The sequence below is a fragment of the Phacochoerus africanus genome, chromosome 6, assembly GCF_016906955.1.
Source record: "Phacochoerus africanus isolate WHEZ1 chromosome 6, ROS_Pafr_v1, whole genome shotgun sequence".
NCBI classification, from domain to species: Eukaryota; Metazoa; Chordata; class Mammalia; order Artiodactyla; family Suidae; genus Phacochoerus; species Phacochoerus africanus.
Genome location: NC_062549.1, coordinates 106204457 through 106225334, shown reverse-complemented (window position 1 = coordinate 106225334; position 20878 = coordinate 106204457). Strand labels below are relative to the sequence as shown.

The 20878-nt window shown below is 39.0% G+C and overlaps 1 protein-coding gene across 6 annotated transcripts in view; it reads right to left on the bottom strand.

Moving 5' to 3' along the window:
* CSDE1 (cold shock domain containing E1) overlaps window positions 1-17062 on the bottom strand; it is a 41183-nt gene extending 24121 nt beyond the window's left edge. For 3 of the 6 annotated variants that reach the window (XM_047784936.1, XM_047784938.1, XM_047784941.1), the window contains exons 1-4: window positions 16963-17062; window positions 8754-9148; window positions 2300-2446; window positions 487-685 (exon numbers count right to left, since the gene is read on the bottom strand). In XM_047784936.1, the coding sequence (XP_047640892.1) occupies window positions 487-685; window positions 2300-2437 (337 nt within the window). In that variant the 5' untranslated portion in view covers window positions 2438-2446; window positions 8754-9148; window positions 16963-17062. Of the gene's footprint in view, window positions 1-486; window positions 686-2299; window positions 2447-8753; window positions 9149-16844; window positions 16863-16962 lie in introns of those variants that run through there. The other 3 variants (XM_047784939.1, XM_047784940.1, XM_047784937.1) reach the window with 2 other exon arrangements.
* Between the last annotated feature and the right edge of the window lie 3816 nt (window positions 17063-20878).

Sequence of the window (20878 nt, the reverse complement as noted above, 5' to 3'; positions counted from 1 at the left end):
AGGTATTTTTAAAAATACACACTGAGACTTTATAACTTTAGTCCTTTAATAAGCCATACATTTTCCATGTGAAATTACTTCCATGGTGTCGACCAAAATGAATTTCTATACAGTCCAAGTGGTGATATTTAAGTTATTTTTTGCAGGTACTACCCAAACTAGTACCTGGCAAAGTATTTAACATTATTAAAGTTTAATATTTTCACTGGCTTAAAATCTAATATACACCTAAATAGTCATAACTGGGGGGAATAACACATCTAAGAAGTGTCTATTTAAAAAATATTCAGAGATATCTTTCAGTCAATTACTCTTTCATCCCTCAAACAGACCTCCACAGAAGACATCAGGATTCTGCTAGTTGTACAGACAAACTTCAGTAATTGGTACAATTAAAAGGCCAAAATTATAACACTCTCATGAGTAAGTTAGATATGCAAGAGAAATTTGTGATTAGTTTTATTGAAAGGATAACCGACAGATTACCTCCTACTTTTAAGTCCTGCAGGTTGCCATTATACTGCGAACAGTGGAAGAAAAGTCTAGCTTGACGTTCTGAACACTGAATAAATCCGTAAGAGGTTAGCAGTTTTTCAATAACCCCAGTTTCACGCAGTGCTGCTGAAGTACCATTGGGGTACCCATTATGTCCATTGTTGTGGAGAAGGTTTGGATCAAAGCTCATCTGTTTTAAAAAGAAAAAACTCAGTAAGTACAGATCTGTATATTACCTCCAAAGGATATTCTGAGTAACAAATCACTGAATTTTTAATATTAAAAGGCAAAGAAAATAAAGGTAAAATAGGTAAAGGAAAGATTATCAGCTTTTAATAATGAAATAATTTAGCTAATAAAACATTTCAGAGGAAGTGATTCATATTACTATGGGTAACTGCCCCAATCTATGGTAAACTTTTCACATACCAGACAAACAGAACTACTGGAGTTTAAATATTAAGATAAAGCAATTACATAAGTAAAAGTTGCCTTTACATTAAATTACTAAGACAACAGTATCAGAACAAAGGTAACTAATATTCAAGAGATGAAAACTCAAAACTACCAGGACATGCCCTTAAATTTATTACACCTATTTTGAAAGTAAATAGAACCTGTGATACTATGTGGTAAACCATGCATCTTGATGGCCAATTATTTAGGTTAGTAGAGATTAATAAAAGAAACCTTCTAGGCAATACTTATTTCAAACTAGAAAACTTACGCATGCTCAAGTCCTTTAGTGGAAGACGATTTAAAACAATGAATTAGAAACCAAGAGATTTCTAAGAACTGCCAGGCAACAACAGCTCTTCAATTCTAAAAATGTTCAATCACTTCACAGGTACAATTAAAGAAGTCTTTTCAACTGTTTCAGACACTGATGAAATCTCTACATACTGTCATTTGTTTCTATGATCAGATAAAGCAAAATAAAATATTCTCTAGTGAAAAGAAGGGCTATTTAAATGCAATGCAGTGGGACCTATGTAATCATTAGATATCATCTATCACACTGGATATTTTGTTTAAATGAAGCATGAAATAGGACAAAACTCCTAGGAAAGGCTGGGCTTACTACAGCAACATATCTACATCTATACAACTTGTTTTAGACCCTTTCATTGAAAATTTGATTTAAGCATTTTCATTTAAGTGTGATATTGGTCATTAATAAAAAACTTTTTCACTAGGAAAAAAGACTGATATTCTAGAAAATCAAACCCAAATTATAAGTAAATGTGTGGAATAGCCAAATCATGCAAATCAAAGCCATCACATGCAGAGGTGGTTAGGTTCTAGTTCTTTCATGTTAGACAGTGTTCTGTGGTAGATGTTATCATTTAAATTTTACAAAAGCCCACAAAAAGTATTACTCTCCCCATTTTATCAATGAGGAAAGAGACACTAAGATTAAATGATTTGCCCAAGTCAAATGATAGAAGATTTAAACCAAAAAGGCCTAACTCTACCATACTGACTCTAAACTAGGGCTTCTCAAGCTTATTTACCTAGTGATCTGGTTAAAACACACAATCTGTTTCAGCGGGGACAGGAGTTTCAGATTCTCCACTTCTGACAAGCTCCCAAGGTGATACCAATGCTTTTGATTCTTGGACACCCTTTTGAGTAGCAAGACCCTATAACTATCAAACTTAATCTTTCAAGATTCAGTGAAGGAAATGCTTAGGGAAGTTAGAAAGCAAGTTTGCAGGGTATTTCAATCAAACCAAGTGACCCTTCTTAGTCATGCTCTTAACACAAAGAAAAATAAGCTGGGATGGCTGCTTCCCTGACTTACAGATCTCTGATAGGTGGGGGTCCTCTTTTGTTTTTTAGTTCCAGATGAGGTAGAAGATGAAGATAAAGGTAAAGAAAGTGAAGGAGGGGCTGCAGGAGGGGGATGAGGATCTGATGACACAGTAAAAACGTTCTCCATCTCAAACAGCTGTGATAACATAGCACAATGTTTGTAACTATAATCAATAACAATTTAACACACATTTGACAGCCAATTATATATCTTCAAAGATTTAACATTAGGCCACTTTGGCAAAACATAACTTAATTTAATCAGATTTTGATAGACAAAATAAATTACAGCATTAGCACTAAAAGGTCACATTGAAATGTATTGTTTAAAGTTTTTAACCAATCCCTACTGCATAAGTTACAATTTTTAAAATGCCAAAAATACTCTGGCGGTTGCTACAGTGCGACAATTCAGCCCAACCTCTTCTCAATATCCCACAACTTTACATAGAACCCAATATTCTCAATCACTTGTCTCCCTAAAGTAGGGTACACGCAGAATAATCCAATGGGGTGTGGAAGAAAATATCACAATTAGATTACCTAGTTTTGCCTAAACATTAGCTTTTTTTCTCTTTGGCCCTGCCTGCGGCATGTGTAACTTTCTGGGCCAGGGACTGAACCTGTGCTAAAGCAGCGACACAAGCAGCTAGTGACAACGTTGGACCCTTAACCTGCTGTGCCACATGAGAACTTCAGCACTAGCTTTTCTAGTTATTATGTATTTACAAGAGAGCCCTTGCTGAGGTGGTATGTCAGATCACATCACTAGTCACATAAGTATACTGAGCTAAGGGGGAGAACCACACAAGAGATTGTCAGGGAAGCCCTCACTAGTTTACTTACTTTCAGCATATTACAGTCGACATTTCCCCAATTCAGGGTGCGAACAAATTTAGCTATCTGGTTTAACTAAACTGCCCTCACAATAGACAAACTACTGAAAAAAATCTTTCAACAGAAGAATTTTAGATAGAAGGTAATAATAAGAGTTCTCACTATGATGCAGTAGGTTAAAAATCCGACTGCAGTGGCTCGGGTTCAATATGCTGCCACACACAGTGGGTTAAAGAACGAGGCAATGCTGCAGCTGTGGCTCAGATTCAATCCCTGGCCCAGGAATTTCCATTTACTGCAAATGCGGCCATGAAAGAGGAAGAATTAAAAAAAAAAAAAAAGAAAAGAAAACCCATGATAATGCTAATGAAGCAAGCGCAAGCAGAGAATGTGAAGCTGATGCTTCTATTTTTTTCCCCTTTTTTGGCTGCACCCACAGCATATGGAAGTTCCTGGGCCAGGGATCAAATTCAAGCCACAACCTATGCCATAGCTGCAGCAATGCCAGATCCTTAACCCACTGGGCCGAAGCGGGGATCAAACCCGTGCCTCGGCAGCAACCTATGGAACCAGAGACAATGCTGGTTCCTTAACCTGCTGCCCCAAAGTGGGAACTCCAGAAGCTGACACTTCTAATCCTGGTATTAGTTCTTGTAACCTCTACATTATGAAATAAATGACCAATAAGAGCTGACAAATCTGCCAAAACATTAAGATCATGAATATGAGGATTTCTTGCTATGGCACAATGGGATCTGGAGTGCTGGGATACAGGTTTAATCTCTCTGGCTCAGCACATCAGGGTAAGGATGGGTTGCCACAACTGTGGCACAGGTTGCAACTGAGGGCTGGATCTAATCCCTGGCCTGGGGAACTCTATATGCGGTGGGGTGGCCAAAAAAGAAGAGAAAGAAAAGAGTATGATACAGACTTATACTAGCAGCAATAAAACAGACAAATGCATATTTTCCCTCAGACGTTAACTCATGATAGTATAAAGTTTATAAATTAAGCATTTATAAACTAAGCATCTAGACATAATTTTTCTAGTGAGGGTGGAAAGTTTCTGCACTATTAATAAGCAAACTTTTTAATAATGTTGCTTATTTCATCTGAAACATTCCTACTGCCTTACAAAGGAAATGCAGCAGTATAATCACACAATTTATAAATACATATACATGTACATATTAGCCATACATGCCATTCTTGTTAAATAATGTGATAAAATTAATTTGAAGACCACTATTATATATATCACTTACTTAGATCAAGACTTTCAATCTGTGCTTTTTTTCTTTTTGTGTTTCCTTGGGGTTTCTTAATTTTTTCAATTTATTTTTTTCTCTCACAGCCACACCTGGACCCCTCCTGGGCTAGAGGTCAAATCTAAGTTGCAGGTGCAGCCTACAGCACAACCACAGCAACACCAGATCTGAGCCGCAAGTGCCACCTATACCGCACCTTACGACAATGCCAGATCCTTAACCCACTGAGCCAGGCCCCATCCTCACAGAGACCTTGGGTCCTTAACCCACTGAGCCACAACAGGAACTCTCCTTTCCTCATGTTTAGGGTGTAGTTCTTATTATCATACAAATAAGAACACAATGATAAAATCTGTAATGCACAGGCCAGAGAGCTGCAAAAAAAACACACTCTAGTCCTACTAGTCCTACCTGCAAGTAAGAGGTCACACTCCTGTTTTTCTCACCCTAAGGGAAAATGAACCAGACTCAGATGGGACCAGAGCTATAATTTCCTTCTAAGACTAAACTGTTCCCTAACAAGGGTATTAGAATTTAGGCTGTATTAAGTCTCATCTCTTTAGATGTGCACAACAAAACAGAACTGAAGTTCCTGTACACTGCAGTGGGTTAAAGACCCAGTGTTGCTGCAGTTGTAGCACAAGTCACAACTGAGGTGTCCCTGGCCCAGAACCCTTCCACATGCTGCAGGTGAGGCCAAAAATAAATTAATTTTTAAAAACCCCTAAAAATAGAACTGAAAAAGAACTTTTCCTTTCCCTTAGCATCTTTCCTGGCTTAAGTTTTTTTTCCTCTAGCCTTGATCCATTTGGGGGGGGGGTACTTTTTTCTGGCCAGCCCATGACATGAGAAAGTTCCAGTGCCAGGAATCAAATCTACACAATAGTGACCCATGCCACTGAAGTGACAATGCTAGATCCTTAACCTGCTGTGCCACAGGAAAACTCCTAGGGAGTTACTTTTTAAAAAGGGAAAATCATATTATCACTAAAGCAACTTTTTCTTTTTTCTTTTTTTTTTGTATTTGTAAAAGCAACTTTTTGTTTTTCACCATCACTTTATTTTTTTTGTTTCATTTTATTTTTATTTTTTTAATTTCATTGTTATTTCCCCAATACATTTTTTTTTTCTACTGTACAGCATGGTGACCCAGTTATACATACATGTATCAAGCAACTTTCAACACGACAATGTTAACATTGCTCCCTTAAAAGAATTCCTAATAGTTTCAGCTGAATTCTTCTTAACCAGCACCATCAAAACTTTAAAGCACCATTAACAAAATGGATGTTCATTAAAAAAAAAAACAATCCAACCCTCCAAGCAATTACATAAAAAGTCCAATGGAAAAAGGAGATACCTCAACAACAGATGCTTGTTTATAAAAAAATTAAGATAAAGACAACACCAAAAAAAAAAAAAAAAAAAAGGAGGGTGGAAGAAATGCAGCAGTATGGGAATGTTATTTGGCTTTCTTTAAATAGGGAGAAATCAGGAGTTTCCTGGTAGCCTAGTAGTTAAGGATCAGCATTGTAACTGCTGTGGCTTGAGTCACTACTGTGGCACAGGTTCAATCCATGGCCAGGATCTTCCATATGCACTGGGTGGGTGTAGCCATTTTAAAAAATAAAAGTAATGGAGTTCCGATGTGGCACAGTGGAAACGAATCCAACTGGGAACCATGAGGTTTCGGGTTCGATGCCTGGCCTCGTTCAGTGGGTTAAGGATCCGGCATTGCCGTGAGCTGTGGTGCAGGTCGCAGATTCGGCCTGGATCCCACATTGCTGTGGCTATAGCGCAGGCTAGCAGCTGTAGCTCCAATTCAACCCCTAGCCTGAGAACTTTCATATGCTGCAATGCATCCCCTGCCCCACCAAAAAAAAGTTCTGTAGTAAACTACTACTTGGAATACAAAAGATCAGGCTGAACAAAAAAGCACTTCTACCCATTTCTACAACTCATGCCAGTGAAATCAAAGTTGTAGCAGCCAGTTTTTTACTCTTCTGAATAGTAAAGATAAAATCATACAATTTCAGTCTCCCTTACTTTATCTAATTGATAAACATTTTTAACACAATTGATAACAGTCTAAGATTATTTTTTAGTTCCCATTGTGGCTCAGAGGTAACGAACCCAATTAGTATTCATGAGGATTTGGATTGGATCCCTGGCCTTACTGAGTGGGTTAAGGATCCAGCACTGCCATGAGCTGTGGTTCAGTCACAGACGTGGCTCAGAACCAGAGTTGCTATGGCACAGGCCAGCAGCACAGCTATGATTTGACCCCTAGCCTGGGAACTTCCATATGTTGCAAGTATGGCTCTAAACAAACAAACAAACAATTAAATAAAATTATTTTTTTAAAATCAGACAATGAGGCAGGAAGAAACAAAGAGAAAAAGCAAATGGTACAATAACCTTAAAACTGAGTAACTGAATGTCTGTTTACAGATTATTTAAATAAATTGGTATTACTGGTAGACTGATATTTTTTTTTTTTAATCTTTTTAGGGCCGCACCCGCAGCATATGGAGGTTCCCAGGTTAGGAGCCTAATCAGAGCTGTAGCCGACAGCCTATGCCACAGCAACACCAGATCTGAGTGGCGCCTGCAACCTACACCACAGCTCACAGCAACGCCGATCCTTAACCCACTGAGCAGGCCAGGGGTCGAACCTGCAACCTCATGGTTCCTAGTTAGATTTGTTTCTGCTGTGTCATGACGGGAACTCCTGATTGATTGATTTTTATGGCCTCACCCACGAATATGGAAACTCCTGGGGCCAGTGACTGAATCTGAAGCTGTGGCAATACCAGATCCTTTAACCCACTATGCTAGGCTGGAGATTGAAACTGAGCCTCTGCAGCAACCCAAGCTACTGCAGTCAGATTCTTAACCCACTGTACCACAGTGGGAACTACTGGTAGTTTTAAATTAAGGAGTAATTCCGGTCCACAGTAAGGTTATTATTACCACAGTAAGTCCTCAATCTTTAAATAAACTGAAGGCAAAGGAGTGTTTCTTGAAATGGTGATGAAGCTCTTATAAGACAACAACCTAAGAATGACCTGTTTAATTCCCTATTTTATTTGATCAATGCAGCATTTTACAAAAGGTTTACCACCTACTTCTCTTTGAAATTACATTCCTTGGCATTTCTTCCCAACTCTCTATTTCTTTGAACATTTTCTTCTTTGGCACTTCTTCCTTTATTACCTATAAAGCAATGACTCCTTTCTGAATTCCAAGCCTTTCTGATTTTATAAAAACTAGAAACTAAACACTATAAGGGAAAATTGCCCTTCACAATCTTATCTCCCGCAATCACTGTTTAACACTCCGTACTAGAATATTTTCTTGATTTTGGATTACTGTCTAATAAACACAGCAGAGTTCCACAAGTCCCTATTTGTACTTTCCTATTCCTATGAACAAAGGTTTCTAACTTGGACAACTAGGTATACTAAACCAATTCCCTCCAGCCTTGTCTTCACATTCAAATGGTCACCAGTCCTATTCTACCGCTAAAAATCCTAGCGTCTACTTCTTTCTCTGACTTTATCCTAGCTTTTATATTCCTTACACTCTGTCCACTGCTCTTAACAAGTCTTACCATCCTCAGCCTATTTCTTAAAAGTGGCACCATTTGTCTTTTAAAGATACACTTCTGAATATATAACTTTAAAATATGGAGCATTAAAGTATCTCATATTTTGAAATATAGAGTCCATTAAGTCCTTGCTTATAAACATCTGATGACTTTCCTAAAGAATAAAGTCAAATACAGTAGGCTTTCTGAACCTGCCTCCAGCAAGGCTCCCTTTCCAGTTACCATCTCTGCCCTACAAAACTGTATTCTCTATTTTCTTCACAACGGACTGCTCAATACTCACCCCATGCGTTCAGATCTCCCTGAATCTGCTCCTTCTGTTACCACTCTACCTCTACTGAAAGACTCTTCTCAACAAAGTACTACTCACCTTCAAATGTCCTGTCTCCGTAGCCTTTCTTTACCCAAGGTTACCTCAAAGACTGCAAAAGGGTATCTGAAACTTTAACTTCTAAAGAGTACAGACAGAATTTTCCTAAGAGATCAATAAATCAAGAGATCTGCATGTATTAATAAGTATTATCGTGAATGAAAAATCCCAGTTTTGACCATTAATACAATCCTCATCTAACAAGAGACAATAAGTTATTTTCATACTAGTAGTTCAGATTATAAATTGTCTTCGGATTACCTTTAGAAGAAAACAGATTAAGAGTTTATATTTAGCCAAATAATCAGGAAGTCCAGAATTATAAACTGATTCTTGCCAACAGAAACCATCCACCTACCTCGCAGTGATAATCAAATATTGCACTTTCAGTAGTATTTGCTGATTCTTCTTCTTCAGCACACGTTTCAAAGGATGAAAGTTGCTAGTATTAAAAAAAAAAAAAAAAGAGCGAGAGAAAATGATCTATCAAGCTAATAAAGAATACAACTGCTGCTGCACCGGGCAATCTCACAGTACAGCACTGAAGAAAACAAAGACTACTAGCAGCGTTGGGAAGTGCTCTTTCAAAGCTGTTGAGTAGGCACAAACTTCTTGTTTCAGATCAAGTGTTGTGTCTTCAACTTAAGTGTACTCTTCTTTGGTCTTGTTGGTTGTTTCGAGGTTTGTTCCTTGCCTGATCTGAACTTGAAGCAGCAGTTTCAGGTGGTAAAGTCTATTCTGTTACACTTCATACTAGAGATAAAAAAAAATTAAGTATAAATTTTTAAAGACATTAAGTATAACTTACATAAAGAATATGAAACAAAAGGTAGGTGGAGGGACAAGCTCATTTCATTAGCTTAGAATCAAGCAATGCAGGAAACCTGGAAGCATACTCAATGTCATTTGAACAAGCTCTCAAATGCTAACGGGTTATCTCCTTTGATACTACACAATCAAAACTGGAAATTATTTCAGTCCTCACCGACTCTCCATTCCCCTAAATTAGTTCTAGTTACACAGCACAATATTCAATTTAGTACAAGTGTTTTATAACTATGCAGTATTGTGTTAGGTACTGTGGAAAACACCAAAGAGGTTCCGCCACCAGGGAGTTTACTCTTGTTGAGAAATAGCAGATATACCTGGGGAAAAAAACAGAATATAGGACAAAATGCCAAATATTAGTTTGTTCAACCAATATATGGATATCTACCATGTCACATATAGTAGAAATACTAGTTACTGTTTGTTAAGCACCATCTGTACATCAAAGTAACATGGTCAGAGAAAACTTTTAATAAGAGGTGGAACAGTTCAATTTGGAGAAACAGGCAGATTTTTAAGGGAAAGAAAACAACTGGGTATTCCAAGCACAAAATCCAGGCAACTAGATTCTAAGTTCTTTGAGAGCAGAGACAATTACATGATTTTCCTATGCCTAGCATCATGGAAGCATCGTTGCATGAATGGCAAACAAGTGTGGCTCGCTGTCTCAGAGGAATGAATAGGCTAGCCTGACTAGAACAAAGGGCTGGGTTAAAGTGAAATGAGATATGTGGTGTGACAGGTGCAGTAGAGCCAGATTATGAAGCATTTCAACTTGATATAACAGGAAACAGAGAGACTCAGTTCTTGATGAAAGGGTATTAAGTCTTCAAATCCTATGAGTGATGACTTAGTGAAGGAAACACATTTCATTTGAGCTATTGGTATAAACAGATGAAAAATACCAATAGAAGAGAAACAATTAAGATGAGAGGGAAGAGAAATAAAACATGCATAAATAAACCCGTGGAATTGTGCTTTATATTAGCTATGAAAATGATTATTTTGCAATGACTCAAATGTTAGCTAAAATGGTGATGTTAACCAAAATGATTTATATTGGGAGAAGAAAAGGTGGATTTGGTCTTATGAAGGATAGATGGCATACTTTAAGAACATCAGAACTTAAGAATGACTATAAGGTGAGAGACCAGAGCTGCCGAAATAGCTAACGTAGAAGAGCTCAATTCTAATTCAATCATACCGATCCTTACCAGTAAAACGCTACAAACGAGTTATTTACTCTCCCTGAGTTTCAGTTTCTCCTATGCAAAATGAAAACTCGGAAAGAGCTGATCTGTGGCCACTGGGTATATCTAACATTCCATAACCTTAGACTGTTACTTCAAATATCTAATGTTAATTTGTTCTTTCAATTTTATTTGGATCATTCTTCTATTACCCAGACTAGATATTTTTTAGAGCAATTGTTCTCAAAGCTCTTGGGAAGCTTTAAGAAATACTTATGCCCAGTGTCTACTCAAAGAGTAATTTCACCAGCCTAACATGGGGCCACTTCTGCAATGATCTTTGAGTCCTCCCTCTCTACATCCACACCCACATACTACAAGTCTTATCAATATTTCAAGATATCTTTGTATTCATCTTTTGTCCTAAATGACATGCTGTCTCAGTCCAGGTATCTGACACATCTGCTAACTTCCAGTGTCAAAACTTTTCAATTTCTGTCACATAACACTACCGAACTGGTTTACCTAAAATCCCAACTTCATCTCATTCAACTCCCGGTCCAAAACCCTCAGTGACTTTTCCAGAACTCTAAATGGAAGTTCTTAATTCTGGCTGTCCATCCAACCCACCTGGGCAACTTAAAAAACAAAACCTGGATTCCACCTGGAGATTCTAATTTAATAGAGGAGTTAGGTCCCAGGCATTGGTATATTTTCTTTTCCCTCTTCCTGCGAGGTGTTTATTTATATATTTATTTATATTAACCATCCTTCAAGGATAATATAAAGATCTTTCAATCTTTATCTGCTACTACTCTCCAGTTCTTCCAGATAGGTGCAACTTCCTCCTTGATTATACATATATATATTTGTTTTGCTTTTTAGGGCCACACCCACAGTATATGGAAGTTCCTAGGCCAGGGACAGAATTGGAGCTACAGCTGCTGGCCTACACCATAGCCACTCGGGATATGAGCCACATGTGCAACCTACACCACAGCTCACAGCAATGCCAGATTCTTAACCCACTGATCGAGGCCAGGGATTGAACTCGAATCCTCATGGATACTAGTCCAATTCATTTCCACTGTGCCACAACAGGAACTCCTCCTCCTAGATTTTTTTTTTTTGGTCTGTTTGCCTTTTCTAGGGCTGCTCCCGGGACATGTGGAGGTTCCCAGGCTAGGGCTCTAATTGGAGCTACAGCTGTTGGCCTACACTACAGCTCACAGCAGCACAGGATCCTTAACCCACTAAAAGAGGCCAGGGATCGAACTCACAACCTCATAGTTCCTGGTCAGATTCATTAACCACTGAGCCACGATGGAACTCCATCCTCCTCGATTCTTAAACACAACTCTTGGGAGATTTCTGAATTCCAGTCTTTCTGCATATGGGTCTTTCCAAAAAGAATATATTTTGTCATCTTTCATACGACGAAAAAAAAAAAGCCTTTTTTGACCATCCCAGCACAGACTTATTACCTTAATTCCCAATATAGGAGGCATTAACTCCTATTGCCTGTATCATTCTTTTTGGTACCACATCATTTATGCACTTTGTTTCATATTTATGTATCTTTTTTCTTCAATTATATTTCAAATTTCTGAAAGGGAAATTCAGGTTTATTTCCTTATCATAGCCTCCTTTAGTGCCTAACCCAACCCAGTACTGCTAAACTTAAACCACAGCAGGAACTAATATAGCAAAACACTATTAACCTATAATATACTAAAGACACAAACCAAGTTGGTATACAGTTCCACCAAATTTAGAAAACTTTGTTTTGGTTAACTGCATAAAGTCTAAATTATCTAATCAAGAAATAGATTCTTTTAAAAGGTACTCATTGGGCATTTTAATAAATTAGCTATCCACTCATGCCAAGATTATTAACATTCACAGGCGATGCTGACAAATTCTTTTACTTTAATCCTCTGAAGTTAAGTGTATCCTTTACATCCCCCCAAAGCTAGGCAATTCTTAAGTCACATAAAATATAGACTACTAATAAAAAAAACTAGGAACAACTTAAATGTGGGTCTGAGAGTCTCCCTGATTGCTAAGTAATCAACTCCTTTTCCCTTTTCTCTGTATGGGAACACTATTGCCATTAGCTAATTATCAACTACTAAGTCATGCTGTTTTAGGAGTTAAAGTTAATTCCTTTAGTTGAACTAATAAATCCAAATAATCATGCCCTATTTCACCTGCTTTAAAAATGATCACCACCTGTTTTTTTGTCTTTTTTTTTTTTGTCTTTTTAGGCCCACACCCTCAGCATATGGGGAGTCCCAGGCTAGGGGTCCAATTGGAGCTGTACCTGCCGGCCTATGCCACAGCCACATCATATCTAAGCGAGACCTATGCCATAGCTCACGGCCACACCGGATCCTTAACCCACTGAGCGAGGCCAGGGATCAAACCTAGGTCCTCATGGATGCTAGTCAGATTCAGTTTCCACTGAGCCACAATGGGAACTCCCATCACCACCTGTTTTGTTATCTACTGTCTCCTCCAGTTTGCTGCTTTATCTCAAAGGCCCAGCAGAAGCCAGGCACACAGTAGGTGCTAAGTTAATACAGGCTGAATTAATACATTTATATGGCATTAATCCATCTAAAACATATCACATAATCCAGGTAATCATTTTGACAAGTTATCCTCAAAAGTCTGTACAGCGTTCACTTGGGAAGAATGTTAATGAAATGCTAATAAGCCAGTCTATGAAAGCCTCTCCCCCCAACCCACTTTCTTCAAAGAATACTTTACTTTGAGAAGAGCAAAGACCCCAAAAGGCAGTACAGGACTGAAAAAAATTTCTATTGTTGATTCATATTAATAATATTCATTCTTGCCTTAACTCCCTAGTTCATATTTCTTCATGCATTAACTCCACACAAGTTGAAGTGTATCACATTTTCCCCTAATCTGGATAAATGAAGTGCCTAACAGGTTTTGATTTGGTATCCAAGGAAAATGATAAAGTTTAGATAATTAGCCACTTTAAAAAAATTTAAGTCATCACCATGTTGAGGGGAAATAAAAGAAAACCAAATTGCTGCAACCATGTTTTTGTACATGTTTACTTTAGTAATAACAATTATGCCAAGTTGTTAGTTACTAAGATATTTCAAATTATATACCCACCAGCACTAAAGGATTTTACATATACTAATACTTTAAAATAGGAAAAATGCCAATGTGGGAAGAAGTTGAAGAAAGACACAAAAAAATCAGAGAATAGTGTAGACCAACACTGTCCAAAAGAAATACAGTGCAAGCCACACATGTAATATAAAATCTTCTAGCAATCATAGTAACGTGAAAAGAAACAGGTGAAACTAATTTTACTTATGTCTCTTATTTAACCAAATAAATCCAAAATATCATCACTTCCCACAGGTAACTGACATTTTAAAAACATTCGTTGAGGAGTTTCTGCTCTGGCACAGTGGGTTAAGAACCTGACTGCAGCTGCTTGGGTTGCCATGGAAGCATGGGTTCGATCCACCACCCAGCAGTGGGTTAAAAGATCCAGCACTGCTGCAGCTGCAGCTAGACCACGAGAGAGGCCATTTAAAAAAAAAAAAACAAAAAACAAAAAACAAAAACCCCAAACCCATATATAACAAAAAACATTCTTTGAAATCCAACGCTTACTTTATAACACAGCACAATGAACACAGTTCACATGCACAAAGGCCACACATGACTAGTGACTACCACACTGATCAGAGCAGGTGTAAAATGATGAGGGGGAAAAAGGCATCAGCATGCCCAACAAAACAAAAGTAAATATAAGGTCCCTGGGTGAACTTTCACTAATAGGAGGAGGTAGTACCTAGCAAATGTGACCATAGCAGAAGTTTGTACTTATTAAATCTGAGAAGCAGAAGTGCAAATAACTGACTGGTTATATACTGACTGTAACTGAAAACCAATGGAACTTACAGGTTCAATGTGAATAAACTGCTGAAAAATTTATTTTCAACTATAATGTTTTACCTCAGCATAAAAGGACATATTAGAATGCTCACAAAATAATCATTCAATACACTATACTTAAATACCCCAAACAGAAAATGTCACACAATGGAAATATCTAACAATTCCTCAGGCTTGGTAGTATGAACTGAAAAAGTTTTCATTTTTCTTTTTAACTAGATGTTCACACATGCAAGTGGAAAACATTTTAATACCGAGACAAAGGAATTTTAAGAAATCCTGATTTAGCACAAGAATTTAAAAGCAATAAATGATGGGAATCAAAACAAGCCACTCCCACCACAGTTGTTTCATCACTGAAGACATTCTAGCTATTTGGTCTTAAAAAAGTTATAGTTCTTTTAGTTTAATCATTATGAAAAATCCTACAAATTTTACAGCTCTCTATAAGACAGTCTGGGTCAAAGATATCAAAGCAGTTTCCTCTTCGTTTTCTGAAAAGTCTAAACTAAGAAAATCAATGCCCTGTGTTTATTTAAAAAGATCTCAAGATTTTTATTTTGTAGTACAGTCCTCATATTCAACGCCTTAAAAATCTATCCACGCTGCATTTCCATGTTTAAACTTCCTTGTCAAAGGTATAGTTCTCACAATAATGTGAATGAATTTAATGCTACTGAACCATACACTTTAAAAAAAGTGGTTAAAATGCTATGTATATGTATATCTTACTACAACTAAAAAAAAAAATTCTTTAAATGTTGTACAGCCCTGCAATGTCTGTCTTTAGATGAAAGGAGAGGAAAACAGGAATGGGATAAAGCAGGACTACATGTTAGCTTTCACATTCTCATTTTTGATTTGCTAGGAATTTACCAGAATTTAACTATACTCTGAAGATCATACTTATTAAGTCAGAACTTATTTACAAAAAAAGAAAACCTATCTTCTGTGCCTCAAATACTTTACTTTTCAACTCAGCTGCTATAAATACTCATCTCAAGAGTAAACATCCAGAGCAGCTGCAAAATCACTCAAACCACTACCATCTTTTATTTCGGGCCTATGGCTAAAAGGAAAAAAGAAGAAACATGGCTGAAAATTTATCAAGATTTTATGACTCCACCCCTTTACCTACACCAACAATACACAATATTGATTAGTACTAAAAGGACACCAAATTATTTCCCCTCAATATAGTATTGAAAATGCTTCAAACTAAAAATGAAAATTACTCAGCGTTTTGATATGGAATACCTTATATTAGTGGCTATAATTTGGTACTTACATTTTATTGATTTGAAGCTCTGGCCAAGAGCTGCCAGTTCGAACCATTCTGATAAAAAGCTAAGTCCTTCAGATTTAAATATTTAACTATCACAGTGCCTTTGGGCGTTCTCCATCCCTCTCCACGCTGTCCCTCAACTGTTTAAAAAGAGGACTACATTCTTCTGCTCTTTTAGGTGCAAAACAAGAAATTAATCGCACAATGTTCAGATTTTTTATTTGCAGTCTGAGATCTGTTTTAGAGACCATACCCTGCCTCACTTGAGAGTCAAGCAAGAGAGGAGCCATCTGAATGTTTCTAAAGGAAAACCTTAAAGCAAAAACACCCGTGGCACTAAGATTTCGGACTGATGAAACATCGGGGGGTAAAAACCTCCAAAGTGTCTCTGACCAGGGCTCCAGAAAAAACTAACTACTTAGAATGATGAAGCCAAGCCGTTCTCTGCACAATGTGGGCCAGGCTCCTGCACCATAAGAACAAGAGAAGGTGGTAAGAACTCCATTGACCTCTCAGAGTTCGCCCCAACCCCAAGGACAGGGGGTGAGGAGCCATGTGACTAAGGTTCCTTTTCTTAAGAACCTAAGGGAGGCTTAGGTGGGTGTTGAGACCCAAGACAGACAGCTCTAGGTGAATGGAAAGAAGGATGACAATTTGGCCGCGCTACAGTGCCAGATGTGGCCGAGGAAAGGGGTGTCTCTAAGCACTTAGGTGGAGTGAGGTCTCAGTCCGTACACAAAGGAGGCGCCACTACCGCAATGCGCTCTGGTACTCGTAGTCAGATGCCCAAGCCAGGAGGTGGCAAGAAACTATGGGGTCCAGAGTCAGAGCAGGCCCCTCTCCTCAGCCTCCGGCTCTTCCAGCAACACACAAAGGACCGCGCCACCACCCCCTCACCCCGCCCGCCGGGACTTGTAGTTCCCGTTCCCCTATCAAACCACAGAGAAGGAATAAGCCAGACTACAACTCCCAGCAGCCTCCGCGCCCGAGCCCCGCACCCCTGCCTCCATCTTGGCTGCGGTCGGAGCCTCCATTTTCGCTCCCTCCCCCCACTTTAGTCACCACCACTGCTACCACACGCGGCCGTCTGGCCTCGATTCTTCTCTTCGACTCTGCAACTTAACGTGAGGCCTAGACAGCCGAACTAGGAGGGAATGGAAAAACCTGAGGTAGGGACTCAGGCTGAGTTCTTTCCTACCCGGAGCTCTAGGAGTGCCCAGTCTAACTCTGAAGTCTCTCCCGTTCGTCTCGGTCTTCACATCCGCCTTTAACCCGGGTCCTTGCTGCTCCCAATTAGACCCTGAGGTCGAACTTACCCCAACAGCTCAGCGCCCCCTCTCCAGCGCCGCCATAAGCAGCACGGCCCGGTACGTAGGAATAAATCTCGCTTCTCTCGCGAGAGTTGCGGGCTCCGAGCGCGTGCACAGGAAGGGGGGGGTGGAGCGTATCCCTAATACGCCTGCGCGCGAAGGAAGAGTGACGCCAGCTTGTACCCTGCATTTAACCACAACCAAGATGGTGTCTACGTTCCCTAAGATTCCCTACGCCGTGAGCTGCGGGAAACGATCTCAGTGTTTGCTGACTCCGCTGGGACGCAAGGGGCGGGGCGGCGGGTGACTTTTGGCCTCTCTGATATTTGCACACCTGAGTATGCTTCAGGCAGAGAGACCTGGGTAAAACAGCCACGAGGGCGAATAGCTTGGAGGGCATATCAGGAATGTCATATAAAAGATTTCTCTTTTCCCAGAGATAATCCCGAAGCTCCCAAACTCCAGTTTCTCTTTATGTACAGTGTAAGCTTTCTCTCATCTGCTGCTTTAGACTGGAATTTTCATTAGTATAGAGTTGGTTTTTAGCAAAGTGATTTGGATGCCTTAAGTGAGAAATTTGTCTCCCACAAACTGTATTGTGTGCAACAGACGGACAAGAGGGAGCAGGGTAGCATAATCATTAAAAAACCCCTTCGGAGATCCCGTCGTGGTGCAGTGGTTATCGAATCCGACTAGGAACCATGAGGTTGCGGGTTCGATCCCTGCCCTTGCTCAGTGGGTTAACGATCTGGCGTTGCCGTGAGCTGTGGTGTAGGTCGCAGACGCAGCTCGGATCCCGCGTTGCTGTGGCTCTGGTATAGGCTGGCAGCTACAGCTCCGATTGGACCCCTAGCCTGGGAACCTCCATATGCCGCGGGAGCGGCCCAAGAAATGGCAAAAAGACAACCCCCCCCCAAACTCCTTCAACTGACCTTTCAAGTTACCAGAAGATGTTATTAGTGTGTCAGGTAATCAAAGAGACTGAATCAGTAACCAAAAGGTTGAAATCAGGGCAAATGGATGATTCATCTAAGGGAGAAAGAGGAAAGGAAGAAAATGGTTAATTCTGTCCACAGAAAAGTTCAATGAATTATCCCTTGACAAGCTTTAGAGCAGTCCCCTCTGGTGAGAGGAATGCTTTTCACATATTCTGTGGCTCTCTTACTTGACAGTGTTGGATCAAAAATGACCAGTTACTCTTCTGAGAACTCTCCCACCCATTTTATTTTCTCTTTGAACATATATTTGTCTGGCATCTCCTACGTGACATCGCTGGAATGCATACAGTAGTAACAACAAACGGATATGGTTCTGTCCTCAAAGAATTTGTAGTCCAGCACCATTCAATAATAAAACAAAATCTAAACATACGCATTGAAATAAGTGCAGGGAAGGAGAGCGTATAACCTCCAATTCTGAGCAAATCATCTTGAATTATAAGAGGAAGCAATATCCTACTTCTGATGTTCAAAGATTTTTCTCTCTGCCTCTGTTGTTATTGGTCTAATCTCATTAAAGAGCAGCCTCTTTATTGCCTTCCCACGCTTTCCCAGGCACACATATTTGCTTCACTTTCAGTGCTTTCACAGCTCATTCTACTATAATTATTTATACTAGCTAGTGATACTTTAGAACAGGACTTGTGACATTCATCGTTGCATCACTGGTTCCTGACAACACCTGGCATAGACAGCTCTCGAAAGCTTGTTGAATGAATAGGACTGGACAACAGTGTAAGAAGTTTTTAGAAAGTGGAATGTTCACTTGGGAAGTACAGAATGTAAATATATCAAACTAGCTCTTCTTTTTTTTCCTTCTGATCTCTCTGCAGCAATAGATCTAGTTTGGATATTCTAACTGAGAAACTGTCCTGGGCTCTTGCACTAGAAACAAAGTCATGTGAAGCTGAGCTAAAAGTAGAATTAGGTCTAAGAGCACACATTCTCAAATATCACAGCAAAGGAAAATGTAAAAAATAATAGTATCACTACATTCTATAAAAACAATTCATATGAATAAGAATAAAGTCTCAATTTCTACCATCTAACTATAGCTTCTAAAGACCTTCTTAAATTATATAACTATTTCATCATTCTCCTTTTATCTCAATTGCCTTTATTCCTCCCTGATCCATAATTAGTATCAATTTACATTTAACATGAAATGCAAATATGTATAAACCCAGAAGCACATATTTAAGTTCCAATAAAGTAAGACAGTAATTTTATTTAAATCACTAGCTTAAATGATTTATTCATTCTACAATTACCACTCATAGAGGTAGGTTTCATTTTTAGAAGATCACATTTTTAGGGCAACAATATTTTTTCAGATTAATGTTGAAGTAAAAAAAAAAAAAACAACAACAACAACACAACCCAGGGGAAGTTCCTGTTGTGGCTCAGAAGTAATGAACTTGACGAGTATCCATGAGGACTCAGGTTTGACCTGTGGCCCTGCTCAGTGGGTTAAGGATCCGGTGTTGCCATGAGCTGTGGTGTAGGTTGCAGACACACAGACATAGACACAGCTGGGGCTGTGGCATGGGCAGGCAGCTGGAGCTCTGATTCAAACCCTAGCCTGGGAACTTCCAAAACCCCAAAATGTAGTTATCTTTTTATTTTATTTTTTAAACTGAAGTTAATAAAAGCAGAAACTTCTTAAGTTACTTGGGAAACCATTTCCTATACAACAGGGTAGTTATTGATTTGGAGAAGATATTTAGTTTTTTAAGGAATAATCATCAGAATTTTAAAATTGCATATATTATTTTTGGTTATTTATCATACAAATTTTTCTCTCTCAGAATCTTAAATAGATAATGAGATTGATTATGTTTTTTTTTTCCCTCTACAATTATCAATTTGTAATTGATATTCTCTGGAGTCTATTTGAGACACAAAAGTAAGCATCCTTGGAGTTCCTGTCATGCCTCAGTGGTTAACGAATCTGACTAGGAATCATGAGGTTTCGGGTTCGATCTCTGGCCTTGAGCTGTGGTGTAGGTCACAGACCCCGCTCAGATCCCTTGTTGCTGTGGCTCTGGCATAGGCCGGTGGCTACAGCTCCTATTAGACCCCTAGCCTGGGAACCTCCATGTGCCTCGGGTGCGGCCCTAGAAAAGACAAAAAACAAAAAAAAAAGTAAGCATCCTTTACACAGTTATGAGGTTTTCTTGAGCAGTGATGGATGAGATTTTTGTGAGTTCTCTGTGAAATGAGAAAAATTAGATAATGTAGAGATTTTTTTTAAAGCTAAATTGATTCAAGATTTATGGGCTGTTTTTATTCTGACTAGTGAAGTTAAGAGGAACATCTATTATACAATTATGGGAATATTGGATTCAAGATTTCAAAGTGGGAAGTTCCTGTTGTGGCTCAGTGGTTTGAGAGGCCAACTGGTGTCCATGAAGATGCGGCTTCAATCCTTAGCCTCACTCCGTGGGTTAGGGATCCGACGTTTTGGTGAACCTCGGTGTAGGTCACAGATGTGGCTCAGAACCCGAGTTGCTGTGGCTGTGGTGTGAGCCCGCAGCTGTAGTTCCAATTCCACTCCTAGCTTGGGAACTTCCATATATCACAGGAAGTGTGTGGCCCTAAAAAGCAAAAAAAAAAAAAAAAAAAAAAAAAAGAAAATTTGAGAACGGGAAAACACAATTTGGAGCAAAAACTTTTATAGGGAATAATAACTTCCCAGAGTTCCTGCTGTGGAGCAGTGGGTTGAGGATCTGGCATTGCCTAGTTGCCACAGCTGTGGCATAGGTGAACAATTGTGGCTTGGATTGGATCCCTGGCCTAGGAACTTCCATATGCCATAAAAAAATTAAAAATTAAAAAAATAATTACTTCCAAAAGAATGTAAATATGATTTTTTTGGGCCACACCTACAACATGCAGAAGTTCCTGGGCCAGGGATCAAGCCC